This window comes from Salarias fasciatus, chromosome 10 (genome assembly GCF_902148845.1).
Source record: "Salarias fasciatus chromosome 10, fSalaFa1.1, whole genome shotgun sequence".
NCBI classification, from domain to species: Eukaryota; Metazoa; Chordata; class Actinopteri; order Blenniiformes; family Blenniidae; genus Salarias; species Salarias fasciatus.
This window is the reverse complement of record NC_043754.1, coordinates 25,675,551-25,696,242: the sequence shown is the minus strand read 5'-3', so window position 1 is coordinate 25,696,242 and position 20,692 is coordinate 25,675,551. Positions and strand designations below refer to the sequence as shown.

Sequence of the window (20,692 nt, the reverse complement as noted above, 5' to 3'; positions counted from 1 at the left end):
TCCTCGCTGCGATCAGGTGTGGTGAAGCAGGACCGAAGTTCTCCAGACCGAACACTACCCCCTGTGTTTCTGCGACGCCTCTCAGAACGACTGCTCCACGGCCGGGAGCGTCTCGCCGAGCTTCGCTCTCCACTCGTCCAGTTTCTGGATCTGATTCTCGATCAGCATCACGGACACCCCGAACACCAGGACCGCCAGGAGGAGCAGAACAAAACAACATCAACCAGCATGTTACACCAACGCTGTTTGTGTCCATATGGGAAGAGCACCTGATGCCCAGTCTGCATGTCCGCCCGCGGACAGTCAATCCCTGAAGTCCTGCATGGAGATTTATTATTATGAGAATAAAGTCAGAATTCTGAGTAACCTGTGGCAATCAGTACTGGTACAGTGGAAAGGTTAAACTTTGTGAAATAGAACCAAGTGTATGAGGGTAACACATGATGGAATTACTTATTGCTTCAAAGGCCTGACATCTGAAAAGGCCACAAACTGAAAAACAAAAACTACCCAGTCATACTTGATTCATTCCCGTTGGGAAATAGCTTTTTTCACATTGACCCATCAAGGATTCTAGGGTCACAGTGAGGGAGCACAGGGAGCTTATGGGGGTCAAAGTTCAGGGCCAGAGACCCACAGTGTCTGCGCCTCCTCCACTCCTGCCCAGCTCCATCGTCCCTCTTCTTCCCTACAGGGCCTGTGGTGCCTGAGCTGAAACCCGCTGCTGTCAGAATGGGCAGCAACACACACTGTACACCTGCTTCCATCGTTTGGTCCCTCCGTATGGAACCACTGCTCCACAGCAGGGCTGTCAAACACACAACCTGCAGGCCGAAATGCTCAAACCACAATGAGGCATTGACTTGTTTTAGTTGTCAGCTGTTTTCACTGAGCCAACCTGCTGGTGAGGGGCGGGTGGGCAGGACGGGGCCCTCATTGAGCTATCCAGTATTTAAATGCAAATTCAAACACTAACTGAGAAAATCATACATATTCAAATAACACATAGAATCTCCTAAAATACCTTATTTTTCTTGGCATGAATGCACTGCTCCCGTGAAGTCCAGAAAAAGTCAAGCAGTGCACTAAATTCTGCAGATGGGGTCAAAATAACCAATCAGAAATCCTGAGGGTGGGTGTCAAACCGTTTTACAAGGAATTATCGCCATCTACTGTTCAGCTCTGTGAATAGACGTTCAGCTTTTTCCCCCTGGACTCTATTTTCACTGGCAAACACCCACGTGGTCCGTGGCCCACCAGGTGAGAAATATTTGGGGAAAACATTTGGAATTGTCAAAAAATAAAAATAAAAAAAGCTTCAATGCAAAGCTGATAATCGTGGGTGCAACTGTAACTGGTCTGGCCCGCCTGAGATCAAACTGTTGTGGAAGTGGAAAAAGCATCGAAATGATTCTGACAGCATTCACCCCCACCAGCCTCATTACAGAGTCTCCCCTCTACAAAGGCTGAGATTACACTCAGGAGGGAGGAGGAATCTGTTTTTTCCAATGAAATGGACTTCATGTAAGAGTTCTAAAAACTGCTGTCCATCTGAAAACGTCAATATCAAGATGAGCTGCTGTTAAATTCAAAGTTCACCCTGAAGAAGAGGCATGCATGCAGGAATCAGTTTTCTTCCAGATGAGCATTTGGAATCAGCTCTTATAAACTGTACTTTATGGATATGCAGCGTGGTTCCTTCACAAGCTGCTTCAGTCTGAAACCAAGGAGTCCCTCACTCTCCTGGATCCAGAAAAGGACGTGGGTGCGGGTGTCCAGGCGCCATCATTGCCACTTAGTGACTGTGGTCCGGATCAGCAGCATCAGGTCTATCTGTCATTTTCCAGCATCCTTGTATTCCCACAGCTGAGCAGCCACACTTAGAGGAGGAGACTGGAGACTGACTGAACCAGCTCTGTCTGGAACTCCAGCTACTAAGGTGTATGTCAGGTTCAGAGGTCATTCATGAACATGTTACTTGAAGTTGTGTCAGTCTCTCATACTTGAGTTAATTTACTGTAAAAAATAATTTAAAAATAGATTGACCCCAGACCTAAATGTAGAAAGTCTCAATACAAAGTCAATTAAAATATGTGACACATTAAGTTTTTCAGGAGCTTTTCCGTCTGTGCAAGATATCCAGAGCCTTCCCAGTGAGCAGTGCAGCATGAGAGCGAGCGACCTGGGTGTCCTCAGCATGGAGTGGAGAAGAGCAGAGTCGCTTCACATCGAAAAGATTGTTAAAGTTTTATTCTAACAACCATCAAAACAGGAGAATTCATGTGATGTAAGATGGATGAACCCAGAATTTGTGATGTGTTCTAAAGTTGCATTTGCATTTCTTAATTGTATATAATTTGTCTGTTTGGTGCAGTCTTATCAATGTAACTTAAGTAAAGTTGCAGGTCTGTGCACACTCTTCCTCCTTCAGTGTTACGTCCTGTGGCGATGGTACTATTGGTGAAACCCGTGCTGATGCATCCATTCTCTCCATAACTCCTGCTCTCAGTAAGCCATCCAGTTCAGCTGAGAGGAAGCCCGGACAGCAAAAGGCAAGCGTCTGAGTGTTTGGCGTACTGGTTTCACAGTTGGGTCACTTTTCACCTCATGAACAAAGTTACGTGCACAACCCATGTCAGGAGTTTCTGTGCTGTTACACTACGTGTTACGGCGATGGCTAAATATTCTGCAGTCTGGTGAGTTACTTAAGTGTAGCCCAGAGAGCAATTATTACATGAAGTGATGAATTTGTTGTCTTCTGAGAATGAATTTCTGTATGATTTTAGCCGTTAAAAAAATGGAGTCAGAATGATGTGGGATCGTTCACTCCGACAGGCGGAGTTCTGAAATCAGACGATTTTCCTATTTTCAGGAGACAGTTAAGACAAAATGATATGCTGTCTGTTATATTGTCGTCCATTTCAGTGGTGTGATACATTTATTTTTTTCTTTGTTTCTCCTATTTCTCATTGTGAAGCTTCAGGGTTGTTGTATCTTATTTCTTATTCTTTATTTTTTACATCAGTGTGGTTTAGTACCAATTTCATTGAGGTTTTTTTTTCCATTGTCTTTACAATAATTGTGAACCTTTTATTGTAGGACTTGTATTAATAATAAAAACGATTCTGAAATGTCTGTGTTGAAAGTTATTTTGGTCTTCATATAATCTGTGCAACAAAATAATACCAAAGTCAACCAGACCCTGCAAATGCAACGACTACAGTTGTCAGATTTGGCTTCATGGTGATTAAATGATGTAATGTGTGGAAACAGCGTGGAGATGCTGTGAACCACGCCCATTTCTCATACTGTTGACAGCAGTTTAATCTTATCCTGGCAGTTTGCCTGCTGTGGAGCAGCTCGCTGCAGAGAATAAATCACCATGGTGAGTTGTCTGGGATAAACTTGGCCAGCTTTTGTGCAATCGACTTGAGGCTAACTTCGTCCAGGATCACCACAAGATCACCACAGGATAACCACAGTTTGCCGGCTTAATCCCTTATCCTGGTTTTGTGCAATACCCCCCTGGTCATCTGTCCAGTATCCGTTTACTCCCATTGTTAATGTTTATAGTGTATTTGTTTTCTGTGGCCAAACACCTTAATTTCAGCATTTTCATGCAAACATAACATTTTTCAAAAATTAAACTTTTCTGACATGAAAACACAAAACTGATGCATTTTCACTTGAACATGTTGCTTAAAAGGAGCTATTCACAGACATAATCATTTTAAATACATGAAAAGGTTATTTTCAAGTTACTGAAATAATTATTGAGAAAATCAACATTTTTTCATTGAATATGCTATGGTTACTTTCAAAAAGACTACTTCATATTCAGTACTGAAAGTTGTATTTTAAGTTCATAACCACTGTAACTTCCGGTTGGGGGTTTTATTTTGATAGTCGTAGCGGTTCTTCCGGTGTTTCCGTGCTACTTGACGTTAGCAACAATGAGAAGCTAACAGCAGAAGTTTTCCCCCTGCTGTTTATTGGTGTCGAGTCATGGCAAACAGAGAGAAATAGCAGCTCACGGATTATCTCCACGCCGCAGCGACGCCGCGTCTCGGCCGCATGTAACGGTAACCAGTTATAAACCGGTAACCTTTGGTAACCAGCTGGTAATTTCCGTAAGTGTTAGCTGTTAGCTTAGCAGCCGCCACCTCTGTTATCAAACTGAACCAAAATAACTGACGCCACGTGCACACATCAGTATTGGACAGATGTATTCTTGTAATAAAACTGTGTAAAAGCCGTTTCGGTGAATGTTATAAATAACTTCGTTTCTTTCTCGTGACACTGTTGCTGTCATTGAACTGTCATCATTGTTCCTCCCGCCTTTCCGGCCTGTCGGCCAATCAGATCACTGGAGATGTGTGATTGACGTAACGTCTAGCCAATGGGAGCAGAGGCAGACAGCGGCGCTCTCCCCGCTGTCTCTTCCGGCGCAGTCGTCTGGATGCTGATGCTGAGCGGCCGCTGATCTGTAGCATCTCGAACCCCTCAACGCTCGTTGACATGTTGTTTAGTCTGAAGCCGCAGCACTGTGTTGACCTCTGTCTGGGCGGCCTGCTCTTGTTTTTAGCGGGGCTGCAGCAGGTGGAAGCAGCCGCCGCCGCCTCGGAGATGGTCAACCTTAACTGGAAGCCGTTCATCTACGGGGGGATGGCCTCGATTGTCGCAGAATTCGGTACGTGATGCGCCGCAGCATGCAGGTTGCGACGGCTCGGACGTTCCTGCTTCATGCAGACACTGCTGCTTCAATCCACAGCGGTGGATAAAAGATGCTAAAGCACCTGCTGTGCTGGGTGCAGCTCAGCAGAAGGGCCAGATTGTATGCATCAAAATGCAAATGAAGACGTGCATGATTCCCAAAGTTAGAATCCACATAGCAACACAGCAGCTACTTATAGCAACAAGGTACATGAGCACAGATGACTGCATAAGATGAAGGAAATAATGAAAATTCCCGTTTCAAAGTGAAATATCCTGGAGGTGCTACGTTCACTTGCAGAGGATGTTATAGGATATGTGTCAACATGAATCCCAGCACCTCATCTCTGCTGAACTCTTAAGCCTTCATACACATTTCACTTGCTCAGTTAATTCATGCAGTCTATGTGGATGCACACATGATAACTGGGAGGAATCTACTTTAAATGTTATGCATGTTGGAGTGAATATTTTTTAAAGTATTGAATATCCCTCCTCTGCTAAAACTATGGTAGAGCTTCTGCTGCATGGAAAACATTTTTGAGCCAATCTTTTCAGACAAAAAGAGCTTCACAGTTCAGACTCATGACTTGTTCCTGCATCTTAGTTCAATTCAGATTTCATTCACACTGTAATCTCTTTCTGCTGTAAATGCTGTATGTTACAACTTTTATAGCTTCCAAAGTAAGGCTGCAGGCTGAACTAAAAGCGTGATGTTATGTTGTCATTTTAACCAATAGGAGTTCATCAAACCTTTTAAAATGTCCCAAAGAGCCTGAACAGTTCTGGAAATGTCATCATCGCAAACACTAAATATCTGTTGGGAGGGAGCAGGCTTGTCCTGGTCTTGACTGGAACTGGACCAGAGCGAACTCGGAGACCTTTTAAGGAGCTGGTCTCGTCCTGTTTGCGTGTCGAGAGCCAGGGTTTGGATGGCAATCGTCACACTTACTAAAAATAAACTGCACTAAGTTGGCAAAAGCAAGAGACTTGACAAATATGATCCCACAAATGATATGTGTTTCCAGCCTAGCACGTCTCATGTGGTTGACACTTTGAGTTGGAGTGTGGAGAACATCACTTCAGAGGATTTCCTTCCATATCTGCTATCTCAGGGGTGTTAAACATATTTCTGTTTACCCCAGTGTCATCCTGAGTGGGCCGGACCACTGAAATAGTTCCATAAAAATGTCTTTATTACACAAAAAGAAGCAATTACTACTGAATTTATTTATTTTTTTACACTTTGCTTGGTGTTTGACCCCCTGTCCTTTCTGAGGAGTTGTAAAATCAGAACAAATGTTAGTCAAACATAAATTTGAATAACACATCTGTGTGTAGCTTCAAAATATCTTGTCAATATTCGTCTTGATTGAAATAAACTTAACCTGTTTCAGGCACCTTTCCCATCGATCTGACGAAGACCCGGCTCCAGGTCCAGGGTCAGTCCCAGTACACGGAGGTGCGCTACAGAGGCATGTTCCACGCCCTGTTCAGGATCGGCAAGGAGGAGGGCATCCGGGCGCTGTACTCTGGGTACGCCACGCACTCCGCACAATGGCTCTGGGTGTAAAACGCAGTAGGAAGTCTCTCTTTTCAGGGGCGTTCAGGATCCGTGCTGGCTTCAGGTGTCGTTCATTTATCAAGCAACGTCGCAGTTTTCAAGCTGTTCAGAGGACTTAAAGGGGCTGTATCATGCTTTTTTAGCTAGTCCAAACCATGGTAATAGTTAATTTTTGGCGCTAAGGAAAAGTCATTTTGTGTGAAATAAAAGATTTTCTGGGGCTAATTCTGAAACCCGGAAGAGAAAACGCTCTGTTTCACTGAAAATCCCGCCTCTCCCCCTGTGGACTTTGACTGACAGCTACTTCAGCCAATCAGCGCTTCAAAACAAATACGCTGGCTAGCTTTAGCTCTTTAGCTCTAGCTTCTCTACACGCGAAAACGTCTTTTCCTGTTAGAAACTCACCAACTTCAGACTCTTGCTCTTGCTTTATTGTTGCTTTCAGATGATGGTTAAAGTTTATCTCCGTAATCAGAGTTAGAAAGAAGCAGCAACGCTGATTGCCGAGGGCCTGCGGGAGGGAGGGGGGCTCAGGGGAGCCATCTTCACCGTGTGACGTGAACGTGGGAAACAGAGCGTTTTCACGGGTGCGGGAGGGGCTGCCTCTCTGAGCAGCACAAACACGAGGAAAGCTCAAACACGCAGGCACGAAGGAAAAAAACGCTTTGGGGTGTTTTTGGTGAGAACATAACTATATAACAAGGTTAAAACATACAAAAAGTGAATTTTGCATGATACAGCCCCTTTAAAGTGCTGCAAAGTATCTGGATAGCAGAATAATGATAGCTGACATTTAAAGTGTGTTAAAAATGGTGCTTAAGTCTTCATTTCTAAAATTCAGACCTTCTTCAAATCCTTTTCTTTTTTTAAAAAAATCCTTTACAGTTGGACTGACACATAAACCGATTCCTTCTGTCCTCGCAGCATCTCTCCAGCTCTTTTGAGACAAGCGTCTTACGGGACAATCAAGATAGGAACGTACAACTCTCTGAAGAGGCTGTTTGTCAGTCGTCCAGAAGGTTGGTGTCTCCGGAAGCATCTTCTCCTGTGAGGTCTGGCATCGTCATGCTCTCCTGGGAAAAAGGCAAACTTTGATAAATGCATGTTATTAATGAGCTGATTTTCACTGATGCACTCAGGAGCCAGGCTGTCGAACTCATTTCAGCCTGGCTTTGAGGCTAATGCTAGTTAGCTAGCTTCCCATGAGGCCTCAGCTCAGGTCTCAGGGTTTCGTTCTGTCGCTGCTCTGAAGACGTTTCTACCATTTTCCTGGTGGTTTGGCACCTTTACACACTCATACATACTCAAGCATGATTTCATTCCAAAGGTTTTTGGGTTTTTTTTTTAATCCAACACTCTGCTAAAACCCCACTTGTTTGTTTTAGCTTGAAACGGGGGCGTGAACAGGAAGTCATGTCTCAGTTGTTCATCGTGTGACGTCAAACCAGGAAGTGAGATGACATCAGGCGTTTTGTTCACATTCTGCTTATTATTTTTAAACTCTATCAATCTTATGTTAAAGAAAAATCTGACATCTTCAGACGTGTGTCCGCCATCCGAACGCCTTCAAGCCGTTAATGCAGCCTGCTGTTTAAAAATGATTCATTTGCAGAGGAGTGGTGTGGGAATCAATAAACCATGATCAGAGCAGCTGGCTGCTCGTCACATCTGCAGCCAGGCTCAGCATGGAAGATGATGTTTAATCAATCAGACGTGGGAAGATGTGCAGCCGTCTCCTGGACTGCTGCTGCTGCTGCTGCGGTACGACTCTGACCTGCTGCAGGAGCCTCTGAGCAGACGTCAGCTCACATGTGAACCTGCCGCCGCTGATTCACAACCTGAACCGATAAGTTCGAGCATTTCAGCTCAGCAGCTTGAATCTGAGGGTATTTACTGAGGATGCCCTCAGATTAGATTTAATCATCTCATCGGCGAGGCAGTTTGTTCGTACCTTCGTCATTTGGCTTGTAATCAGTCCACGGGTGACCGCAGGGTTCATGTTCAGGCCTTCACCAGTTCATGTATTTATCCTGTTTACATGATATCGACTGTCAAAGCGGACCCTCTGTCCTTTAACCTGCCTGCTGTGTGCCGCCGTGGTCCAGGCTGGGATCTGTCCCGAGGGATCCGCTGAGCCGCTCCGGGACCGACACGCTAACGTTGGTCCGATTGATCCACCGCTGCTGTAACTATTGCTCCAAACTCCGTGACTCCTCATCATCCGCTCGTCTCCGTCTTCTTCCTCCTCCATTGTAGACGCCACTACAGAGACTCGCCTCGTACTGACTGAAAACCCTGCCTTGCTGTTTGCTAACAGTCGCCGCTGCTGCTTATTGTCTGTAGCTAGCGTGTTAGATCGGGTCAGCTTAACGCGGTAGACGAGCAGAGTTCAACACCTGATTGAAAGAATCTCATCAAATTTAACCCTGGCCATGCCGAGGCTCTCAGGATTTAGAGGTCGATCGTCTTCCTGGATGACTTTAAACACACTGGCTGGGTTTTGTTTGGGTCAAAGTCAGAGCGCTTTCACTCGCTCATCACTTACTGATCCCGCCAATTATTAACTATTCAACGGGACTGTGGTTGTGGTTGTGACACTTTCAGAGCTTTTTAAAGAGTTTTCAGTCAATCCGATACCAATAAGGAGACGAGCCTCAGATGCACCATCCTTCTTGGTACCTGGTGAACAAAGACCAAAGGAGAAGATTGAACATGTTTTCATTGCTTCAGTTTTGACATTTGGGTTGTCAGAAAATAAAGAAGAAGAAAACTGTAGGTTGACATGAAAAGAGCCAGTCGGTGCTCCAGCAGCTGCTCGTCACAGAACATCTGCTTCCTTCAGTGACGATTGAAGACATGAGCTGAAGGCTTCAGCCGCATCAGAGGCGCTTCTGACTCAAACAAGATCAGCTGGTTTATTAACGAGCAGAGTGACGACTTCACCGCGTGAGAATAACCGTAATCCAGACTCATCCGTAGAACCAGCGGCATCCTCCTCTGAGCGCCGGCCGGCTTTAACCTCCTGGCTTCTCCGCTGACAGACGAGACCATGGTCATCAACGTCTTCTGCGGCGTGGTGTCGGGAGTCCTGTCCTCGTCTCTCGCCAACCCCACCGACGTCCTGAAGGTAGGAGCGCACCGCCGCTTCTCAGCTCGGCGACGCGGCGTCAGTCAGCCCGCGAGTCGAGATATAGAATAAAAGAGAAGAGAAAGTTAAGCTATCGATACATTTAATGAACTGATCTTAAATGTTAACGTGTACGAGCTTCATGGTAGCTAATGGAAGCACGGAAAGACAGGAATGATCAGAAAACGCAGGAAATGCTGATGTTGGAGAGCTAGTGCTGTGGAGACCAGCGGCTCAGGACGCTGCGATGAGACCGTCCTGATCCTGGTCCTGATCCTGGTCCTGATCCTGGTCCTGGTCCTGATCCTGGTCCTGATCCTGGTCCTGATCCTGGTCCTGATCCTGGTCCTGGTCCTGATCCTGGTCCTGATCCTGGTCCTGATCCTGGTCCTGGTCCTGATCCTGGTCCTGATCCTGGTCCTGATCCTGATTCTGATCCTGATCCTGATCCTGATCCTGATCCTGATCCTGATCCTGTCCGGTTGTGGGTTCCAGATCCGGATGCAGGCTCAGGGGAGCCTCCTCCAGGGCAGCATGATGTCCAACTTCATCAACATCTACCAGACCGAGGGCACCAGAGGACTGTGGAGGGTGAGCGCTCTCGGACGGTCTGCCCGTCCCGTCCCGCCCGTCTCATTGTCTCGTGGTCCTGTCCCCGTCCTCAGGGCGTCATCCCGACGGCGCAGCGCGCGGCCATCGTGGTTGGCGTGGAGCTCCCCGTCTACGACATCACCAAGAAGCACCTGCTGCGCTCGGGGCTGATGGGAGACACCATCCTGACACACTTCATGTGGGTGTCTCCGTCCCGCCGTCCGTCCCGGGCGGAGCGCGGCGGCTGACGGCGTGTCTCCGCTGTGTGTGCCCTGCAGATCCAGCTTCACCTGCGGCCTGGCGGGGGCGCTGGCGTCCAACCCCGTGGACGTGGTGCGCACGCGCATGATGAACCAGCGGGTTCTGTCCGGCAGCCCCATGTACAAAGGCACGCTGGACGGCGTGATGCAGACCTGGAGGAACGAGGGCTTCTTCGCGCTCTACAAGGGCTTCTGGCCCAACTGGCTGCGGCTCGGGCCCTGGAACATCATCGTATCCTCCAGAGAACGGCGGGAACGCCTGAGTGTGTGTGTGTGTGTGTGTGTGTGTGTGTGTGTGTGTGTGTGTGTGTGTGTGTGTGTGTGTGTGTGTGTGAGAGTTCTATTTGTCTTTAACGCGCCGCTCAGTTCTTCATCACCTTCGAGCAGCTGAAGAAGCTCCCGTTCTAACGCCGGCGGAGGAGGGGCTTCAGACCGCCGGGATAAGTGGGGTGTGAGCACAGCGCCACCTGGAGTCCAAGCCGGTGACGCCCCGTCACTCGCCCATCCACACCACTCCTCATTTCTCTTCTTCTAAAGTCTCCAGACTGCTCCCCCCCCCCCCCCCGGCAGCTAAACGTGGCTGTAGCCTGAATGCTGGCCGGACGCCGTCTCTCTTCTGTTGTTCCTGTTTGGAGTTGATGGGAAGCAGGAGGAGTTTGGAGGCGGCGCTCAGCATCCCTACAGGCCTCAAGGACAAACGGTGAATTTTATTTATTGTGGCGGCTACTGATGCCTCGAGTGGCAGAACATGACCCGGGCGTGCACGGCCGGGCCGTCAGGAAGGGAGGAAAAACAGCCCATATGATTTAGAAATATTGAAATGCTGCATGAAGTGTGCCCGTAGCTTTACTACTGAATGCTGAGGAATTGCATGATGGGAGGGACCGAGGGAGACGGGTCCATCACAGCCAGTCAGACTGAGGCCTCGCTCACACCACCGTTTCAAATGAGAAAAACATTTCTTGGTTAGTAGACTAACAAATCCCTTGAGCCCCAGCGGCCCGGCGTCGCAGTGCAAAGCATTATGGGATATCCCCAGTCTTGTTTCCTGTTAGCGGATTCTAACACGGCTGCTGTCGCTCGCTCCCCAAATGAAGGGTTTGAATGAGAATCACTCCACACTGAAGCGTCAGTCTGACTCCCAGAATTATTTTATGTAAGACTCCTTGAGAGGAAAAGCAGCTTCCACACATCCACCGCTCGCTCCATCTGAAGAGGAGACTGACGTTTTACAGAAAATGTGAACCAAAGCCTTTTAAAGACTCTTTTCCTTCTATTTACTCCTGTTGTGTCACTCCATGGTCACAGAGAAATGTGTGTGTGTGTGTGTGTATGGTGGAAGCCTTGCTTCGCTCAGCTCCCGTCCAGAGCAGTGTGTGTGTGTGTGTGTGTGTGTGTGTGTGTGTGTGCCCAGAGGAAAACTTTACTGCTCAAAGCTTGCTCTTCTACAGCTCAGGAGACAAATGTGAGATTCTCATGTCAGCCTCATTGTAGTTTCTGTTTTGTCTAAAATGTTTCTCATATGTTTCTCCTAAAATCCACCAGGAGAAATATGTGAGACAGAATAATAAGAGGGAGTCATACTTGAGACTTATGGGAGATACCTCGCTAATCTCAATTGTGTGTTTGCAATGGCTCCTTAAAATGAGCAATACTGGAGCTACTCAGGAGCAATATGTGACTGACACACACACACATACACACACACACAGTACAGTAAAATACTATATGATGACTTCAATCATGTAACCCTCTCCTCCCACCTGACTGGATTTATCCTTCTAAACAACACAGATCATCCACTCAGTACTGTGATGGGCCTCTCTCTTGACTGCAGGACGGAGAGAAATACATGATCTTTGTACCCACAACCATCAGGCTTTACAATTCTGTAGCAAATAACAGATGAGCTGACAGACAAATGAATCCCTTTTGGGATGAATAAAGTCATCTCAATCTTTATTAAAATTAAAAAATCAGTACTCAACAATTATCGCAACGACTCTGTATTTTCAGTATCCAAGTACTGTAGCTGTAATGTCAGTTCATTCTGCATACAGTAATACTTCATTTTAAAAAAATATGTGGATTACAATAAAGTCAACATGATTCAAAACAACCAAACATTGATCTGAGTCTGAGAATTCAATGAGCGCTTGTAGAGTTCTCTTCATTTGTTCTGTCTGAGCTTAGTATGAGAAGCACGAACTGAAGCTGGGATGAGATTGAGTTCATAGAGAGAGCTCTCTGATTTCTCTGCCTTGAGATCACAAAGAGACACAAAGGTTGAGAAACTCTGAGAATTATATTAGAGCTTGTTGACATCTCTTCTGAAACTTTAAAGGAGACTAAACTGAGATTTAGTGCATCTTATTGCTCTGGAGACAGAAATGAGACACAGGAGAAATAAACCTCGGTCTCAGTTTGGTGTCACACAGATCTCAAAGTTGTCTAGGAGAAGTAACTGAAACATTTTTGAGATCTCTTTTTGAATTTTCTTTTCCTCTGGGTGTGTGTGTGTGTGTGTGTCGGGTATGAGAACGCCCCCGCTGTGTGGAAACAGACTTCATGGCCTGTGAACAGACAATACTGCAGCTTTCTCTTTTCTTTATGTTGTTTTTCCTCATTTGTGCCAAAATGTGCTTTTCCTTCATTGGCACGCACACACGCTCACACGCACGCACACACACACACACACACACACACACACACACTGGCTTCTTGTAAAAAGTCGCTGTCGTTGGAATATATAAAAACACAGGGCGTAAAGTGAACATGCATTCGTGTCTGATATGTTATTTGCTTGTTTTATTTAAAAAAAAATTAATTTATTTTGGCACTTTTTAAAAAAGTTTCCAAACATTTCAAAATCTTATCAGGTTGTTCTGTCAATCCAGTGACGTACCAGACCCAAACGACTCAAATAGTCTCATTGTATGGGTCATTATTATATATATATGTACTGGTCCACAACTCTCTCTTGCACAAGTGCAGCTTGCCACCTCAGCAAACCTTTCATTTCCATGCATTTTTATTTGTGAAAGTGTTTCTTGTTTTGTTTTGTTGATCCAGAGTTTTATTTCTCTGGGCCGTTCACCTTGGTGGCTCGTCGTCTTGCAGAGCAGCGATCGCTATCCGTTAGCCGCTACCCGTTATAACCCAGCATGAGTCCTGAAGCCAGTCGGACTTCGCCACAGTCAAGCTAATTCTCACATTCTGCCTTTTTTCTCTTCAGATCAAGAAATCAGACTTTCAGACAATCTGTCTTCCAGTTGAAGCTCTTCAGATTCCAGCCTGCAGGTCTCTGCAGTGCTTCTCTCACTCCGACCTTCATTGGTCTGTTTTCCTCTCTCTTCTGGTCGTAGAGCGCTCAGACTGCAGGACTTCACCTCCATGGCAGTAGTTGTGGTGTTTCCTGTTTCTGTGGCGCTGCGGCGTTCTGCTTGTTTCCCTGAAGCTCCGCCCTCCACCACATCCATCACACACTCCTGGTGTGTGTGCCTGACTTCCTCCCTCCAGATTCACGGTGCTCCTCTCACCATGGGGACGTCCTGACCCACTCCATTTCCTTCGTCTTGTCCTTGAAGCTTTGAGCCTCTTCTGGTGGAAGCCGGGGGTGTCAAACATAAGGTGCAGGGGCCAAAACCAGGCCGCAAGAGGCTTTGATCTGGCCAAACCACCAAGAAAATTCAAAAAATTTGGAAGAAAACATGATTATTATTATTATTATTATTTTAACTAAGGTTCCTAAGAGTAGCAGAGATATAGGTGACGCTGCCATGACAGCTAAGCTAATAGCTAACTAGCATTAGCCTGAAAGCCCTGCCGTCAGGGGGAGTTTGGAACAGCGTGAGGAGTCCAGGTCTTGTGGTCATGTCACTGTATTAAAATTGGCCTCGTGTTGAGATTGGGTCGTTTTCTGTAGGAATGGTTTGATTGTTGTGGAAATATCAACATGCTCATCACGTATCTGAAACTCAGCAAAAACAAAACCTTTAAGTTGTGACTTTAAGGTTCGGTGGCCCTGTTCTTCACATGTGGCGGCTGAGCTTCAAGGCGTTTGACCCCCGGCGTGAGCTGGAGCTCATCGCTCCTTACTTTGCCTCTCCTTCCTTCATCGGGTCGACATGCAGCCGTCTCTGGACGGAGCGGCAGGAGCTGTGATGAGTGGAGGCTCTGGAGCTTGAGACGGCGTTTCTTCGTGCTTTGAAGTTCTTTTGAGTGAATTAACAGTGCTCTTTCTCTTGCCCCCCGCTGTGACTGGGCTTTAGAGGGTCGTCCAGCTGCCAGGCAGACCCGACAGTCATCCAGTCACAGCCGACAGATTCAAGTGTTCATCCTCTGCCGTGTTCCCCTCATAGTGTGCCGCTGAGCGCTCTGTAGTTTCAGTTTGCTTTTCCAAGTGCAATTCTTTTCCCGGTGCAGAGCAGAGCTTCAGCGCCGCCACTCGTCACGCCGCTCTGCCGCCACGCCGCTCTGCCGCCACGCCGCTCTGCCGTCTCGCCGCTCTGCCGCCACGCTGTGTCTTCTCAGTTACTCATCCACTGTTTCCGCCGGTTGGCTATCAGCCGTCAGTTCGGCTGAGTGTGCGGCGTGGCTCCTGCGGGTCAGACGAGCGGTTCGGTGCTTCGTGGTTCTTGGTGAAGAGTCGTGTTGTTGTGGCCAGAGCGGGACGGCAGGTCAAACAGTCCAGGAGAGGAGAACTCAAGATATTTTTGTACACATTTCATTTGCACTTTTTGTGTTTGCTCAGCTTGTCACTCCTGTGTTTGATGACTTGATATGATGGAAGTTTTTTTTTCTTGGATTGGTTTTGGCTTTGTATAAATTCACTGTTCACTGAAATTAAATAAATGCCGTGATTGTTTCTGGACGCTGGAGCTTTTATTTGTTCTTTTTTCATTGGATGTTGAAGCAAACCGGTTTCTATCCCTGAACCACCGACAGATTCCTGAACTGAGTGACCTTTTGACCTTTTGATGGCGTCGCCCGGCGTCTGTGAGGATGACTTCCTGGACCTTCGTCTGGATGAAGCAGCTCAGAAGAATTATGGGAGTTCTTTCTTTTCCCATCTTTTTAGTCATCACATAAACCAGCAATCAGTCATTCAAATCAGTTTGATTTCACTCTGTGGCGCCAAACACAACATGGTCATTTCAAAACACTTTCACCAAAAAATAACTTACTAGAATGAGCAGTGCCTGTGATTATAATGTAGAACTCTGTCAAATGTTGCCTCCATTCAGCTCTCACGAGAGCAGGGCCGTCCACACAGCTTCACCCTGCTGATTAAGGTAACCAGCGTCAGGTGCACACACACCCCTACACACACCTGAGTGTATTAAAGCCGCAGAGCAGTGTGTGTGTGTGTGTAAGAGGCCCAGGTTTGTGCAGACGGCAGCGGTGACGGACATGTCTGCTTCGGCCCGTTGTTTTAACAGTTAGTGGGTCTCTGTGAGAGTAGGATCCGCTACGCCTGGTTTTAGTCTTTTAGCCGTGCAGGTCTGCTGGGTCCGCCGAGGTCTGAGGTCATGAAGGAGGAGATCGCCGCCGCCGTCTTCTTCGTGGCCCGGCTGGTCAAGAGATACGGCTCTCTGGAGAAGGACGGCCGGGAGCGCTTCGCCACCGCGCTCACCTCCGTCCTGTTCGAGAAATACAAGAACCACTGGCACCAGGACAGCCCCAGCAGGGGCCAGGCCTTCAGGTCAGTGAGGGCAGACGGAGCGCTTCACGCCGGACCACTGGACGGGTCACTCCTCCAACCTCTCAGAAGGTTCTCACTGTTCCACCTTTTAGTGAGAAACTGTTATTCCACACAAAACAAGGGTTTTGCTGCATGGTTGCATCGTGACAAGGTTCATATTTAAAAAATGTGTCCAAAGAACAAGGATGATTGGATTGTGTGGTGGAATTCAGGCTTAAAGAAACTGTAACTCCGGGAAGATGAAGGTCAAGTGTTTGATGGAAAGCCTGAGCAGACGGTGTCTTCAGTGCCGTCTGTAAAGGTGTCATTGGGGAGCTGGTTTCACAGGAGAGCAGCGCTGAACTGTGTGAATGGCTTCATTCCCTGACTCACCTGTAGATGTAGAGTTCCATGAACTATCACTGTCGGGGAGTAAAGGCTGCACGGCCAGAGCTGCAGCTGGGTTGGACTGACAATTAACCTAAAGTCGTTAAAGCTCTTTTCTCTCTCCTTTGAATGTAAGTTTGTTTCAAATTGAAATGGTAAAAGATGTCCTCATGGTTTGAGTGTTGTGACCTGTTTGTAAGAGCCTGGTATTGAAACTGGGCCTTTTTCAAAATAACTGCAAAACTCCCCATTCTGGGTTACATGAGAAAAGTGAAGTTTTAGTAAAGTTTAGTTTCCACATTCATTATCGGATGTTTGAACCAGGCCAACCTGATCCTGCTGTCCGCTTTTATTTTTTGACATAAAAAGGGTGAGGTTGTACTTCAGTGACTTAAGCCTGGAGTTCCGTCTCATAACTGCAATTATTGAGTTGGAGCAGAGCTCAAGTTTTCCTCCTGGAGGCTGGAGCCCTGCGATCAGCTCCTCCTGGAGTGTTGACCCCGCCCCGCCGTGTCTGCGGCGTTGACCCCGCCCCGCCGTGTCTCCAGGTGTCTGCGGATGAACCAGGTGCTTCCCCAGGATCCGGTCCTGCAGCAGGCCTGCGAGCGCGGCGCGGTCCTGTACGAGGACCTGGGTCTTCCTCGGGAGCTGACGGTCTGGGTGGACCCCGGGAAGGTGTCCTGCAGGTCAGACCGGGTCGTTCTGGCTGAACCGTCTCGTGTTCCCGGACACTTCCTGCACACGTTCTGCTTCCTGTTGCAGGTACGGCGAACACGGCGCGCCGTTCTGCGTCTCCACGGTGGACTGCTGTCGCCGTGGAGACGGGGAGTTTTCCCGCCGCGTCCACGACGCCGTGGAGAGGGCGAGTCTGGACGTCCCGTCGGAGAGCTCCGACGAGGACCAGGACGAGGAGGGCGAGGACGACGACCTGGGCGGCGGTCCGGGGTGTCCTGCAGCCGCCAGCCTCAAGGCCAAGACCATCCCCACCGTCATCAACCCCAACAGCGTCTACCGGGTAGGTGGAGCACCGGGCCCCAATCTGGCAAAACCACCAAGCAGAGGGTAGAAACCCAATTTCCTGGTTTCAGACACAACAGATCTGAAGGGTTTTGGACATCTTCACTGCTTTTTGCACCAGAAGGTTGAATTCAAATAGCTTCATGTTGACGTAAATGGACGTTTTCATCACGTACTCTTTATGTAAAGTTCAAACTGAAGTGATTGTGACATTTTACCGGTTCGCCAGACTCCAGATGAGCGTTCGCTGCATGTGTTCTGAACTACAACGAGTTGACAGTCCTAATCTGAGACCCGCCGGGGTCCAGCGGCCTAAACGTCTCTGCTCTGTCCTCATCAGTTCAGCGAGTTCTCGTCGGGCGCCCCTCAGACCTGGCTCAGGGACAAGTGGAAGCCCTTTCCCGGGGACGGGTTCCCTCCTCACCCTGCTCCGCTTCCCGGAGGTGCGGCGGCCCACCAGTTCCCCCCCCAGAAGGCCTTCAAACCCTACCGGGCCACGTTCACCTTCACCGGGCCGCGGGTCGACAAGTACCACTGGGTCAGCAAGTCCCGGTCCTGAGGGGGGACCCCCGGGTCCACCCCGGTCCTGAGGGAACCGCTGGACTCCATCTTTAAATGAGTTTAATCATTTCTTTGGAATATTTAACGTGATGCTTTTTAAGCAGATTTTTAAACTTGGATCTAATCAAGTGTTTTAATGGGAATGTTTTTGTGTTTTAAGCTGGAAGTAAGTGTGAATAAAGTAACATTTAACTGTCGTTGGAAAGAAATGCGTCCGTGCTCGCTCTGATTTCAATCACTTTGTCTTTCAGTTCTGTTGCGGCACAAATCTGGGTTAAAAACACTCAGAAGTTTGGATGTAAATAACGTGTGTGTGTGTGGTGGTGACTGTACTGGTAGTGCGGTTAGTGATTGATGTGTGAGAACAATCATCTAACGACACTGCCTATACAGCAACCCCGATCCACACGAAGACGGGAAATTAACTTCCCCAAACTCTGCACTAAACGGCTCAGTCCAGAGGGGGGCGCTGATGAACCAAATCAGGGAGTCCTCTCCACCTTCTATGGAGGCCCAGAAGAGTCAAAGCTACAAGGAACCAGTTTCCAGAACACCACGTTTTCTGAAAGAACCAAAAGAAACAGAACATACTCTTTGGTTGCAGATTTTAATTTTTTTTTTTTAACAATTGGCATTTTTTTTTATTATGGTGGCGAAACTGTCCAGTAGCTGCGTTTCACTGTACTCACACTTTAAACTCTAAATCCATCTTCAACCGCTGATCCGGGGCAGCACCTGAACTCTCCGATGACCAAAATAGTCCATCAGAAAATGTTTTCCCCTGGAAACAAAGCCTGGTAAAATAATGGTTATGGTACCGTCACCATTGCATCGAGGCTTTCTTTGGGACGCAGAGCATTCTGAACATGTTGATTTTCACATCAATCGCTGGAGAAAATTACTAAAATCTCAACACCAAGAAAATTTTAATGAAACTGTCTGGTGCCAAATCGAGAAATATCCAAAAATCTCCACAGTTGGTGCATTATTAAAAACAAAATGAAACAAAAAAAAAAAAAAAACGCTTCTTGTGGGCCAGTTTTGGCCCACGGACCTCATGTTTGACACCGCTGGTCTATATACACAGAAGAGAATTAAAGCTGGACGGCCTGTGACCCCTGAACCAAAATGTGTTTGATAACCAGGTCTAAAGGTTTCATTTGAAAAAAACAGAAGAAATTTTAGTTTGATTTAAAGCTGCTGTAAGCAGGATTTTGCTAGTCAGTGCTAATTTTTCTGTGTTTTCTTTGGATTAAATGTTAGAGTATCCATTGATAATCCTTCAGGAGTGTAGCATAACTGCACTACCGCGAGGGCGCAGCGTTTCCATCTGTCTCTGTTCTGAGCTGAAAAGGAATCTCGACAGCTCCAGGTATCTTTGACCAATCAGAAGAGCCCCTGAGGCTCTGACCGTGATTGGTCGAGGGGCGTTCGTCGCACGGTCTTGTGGGAGGGGCTTAACTTGCGTAAGGGCGTGATGTCAGAGAAAACAGGACAGGATTGGCTGTGCTGGGTTTCAAATCGCCATCTTAGATGGGTCAAATCGCCATCTTGCTTAGGTAACCCGAAGCAAGATGGCGGAGATGCCGAATCCTGCCTACAGCACCTTTAACATTTCAGGTTTGTTTTCAGATTTTTCACATTCAAATCCTATTTTCCCGTTTTTGACTTTTTTTAACTTCTAAAAACATTTTCTCTTTCAGATCACAATTTTTTACATTTCGTTTTTACCTTTTTTGCTGCTGTCACTCAGTGCCACGCCCCTCTTGGTTGATACCACGCCCATTTCCATCGATGCCACGCCCCTCACGCCAGAACAGGACCAAAAGTCTGAAAATGAAAAAAAATGCATCCTGAAAGTGAAAGAAAGTTTTCAATATAAATTTAAAAAAAAAATCTAAAACTACAACACAAGATTTGAAAGTGAAAAATATAAAAGCTTTAAACTTGCAATTTAATTTTTTCTTTAAAAAAAATTAAGGTCTTAAAAATTCAAGATCACAGTTTGAACATTTAATTGCAAATTTAATTTTTTGCAAAAATGCCTTATTTTCTCACTAACAAGCCTTCTGGCCTTGGTGTAGCTCTGGTTTGACACCCCTGCATGAACAGGAAATGGCTTCTACCTGCAATAACTGAACTATATTGACTGAGAACTTTTTAATGAATGCGACTGTGGTTTCATCTCAATGTTCAGTACTCTGCATAGAAATATTTCAATATTCACCCAACCAATTAGTCATTATATGACAATAACTTAGTGTTTCACTGTCTTAAGTTCCATTAAAGTAGATTACATAATATTTGAGTATATTTAAAGGAAACAGTGAGTGTTTCAGTCTTCATCTTACCTGCTGCCTGCTGCAGTTCTGCTTACAACTGACCACCGCTGGAGAAACACGACTGTCTCCACAGCTACCCTGCACTGTGTGTGTGTGTGTGTGTGTGTGTGTGTGTGTGTGTGTGTGTGTGTGTGTGTGTGTGTGTGTGTGTGTGTGTGTGTGTGTCCAGTCCTGCCTGGACTTGCCTGGCAGGTGTAAAGTAGTAGAGGTTGCTGGGTGAAGCGGTAAACATTAGAACTTGACCCAGCACTGACACGTCTCTCTCACTTCATTGATCCTCAGTGTTTTCAGTTTTCATGTATCTAGAATTAAAGACACTTGGCCGTCTCTAGAGAGGCCGGACCCGTTCAGAGAGGCGCGTTAGAACACTTGTTTCGGTCCCAGCTGTAACAGACGGCCTGTTGAAGTGAGAATATATCATTGCTGACAAATATTTCCCAAATGTTT

The 20,692-nt window shown here is 46.9% G+C and overlaps 2 protein-coding genes across 4 annotated transcripts; both read left to right on the top strand.

Annotated features, from left to right (window-relative positions):
• The first annotated feature begins 3,942 nt into the window (after positions 1-3,942).
• Positions 3,943-15,128, top strand: slc25a14 (solute carrier family 25 member 14). 3 transcript variants are annotated; one of them, XM_030100664.1, is made up of 9 exons: positions 3,943-4,082; positions 4,586-4,690; positions 6,111-6,249; positions 7,202-7,296; positions 9,319-9,404; positions 9,900-9,995; positions 10,070-10,194; positions 10,274-10,487; positions 10,622-15,128. In XM_030100664.1, the coding sequence occupies exons 2-9, from the start codon at positions 4,627-4,629 to the stop codon at positions 10,661-10,663; spliced, it is 861 nt and encodes a 286-aa protein (XP_029956524.1). In that variant the 5' UTR covers positions 3,943-4,082; positions 4,586-4,626; the 3' UTR covers positions 10,664-15,128. The 3 variants fall into 3 exon arrangements, with proteins under 3 accessions (XP_029956524.1, XP_029956525.1, XP_029956522.1); XM_030100665.1 differs by having other exon boundaries at positions 3,943-4,130; XM_030100662.1 differs by having other exon boundaries at positions 3,943-4,690.
• A 658-nt stretch (positions 15,129-15,786) lies between these two features.
• On the top strand, positions 15,787-17,901 carry btg4 (B-cell translocation gene 4). The gene is made up of 4 exons (XM_030100667.1): positions 15,787-15,959; positions 16,874-17,011; positions 17,088-17,340; positions 17,683-17,901. Exons 1-4 carry the CDS (start codon positions 15,787-15,789, stop codon positions 17,899-17,901), a joined length of 783 nt encoding a protein of 260 aa, XP_029956527.1.
• The last annotated feature ends 2,791 nt before the right edge of the window (positions 17,902-20,692 follow it).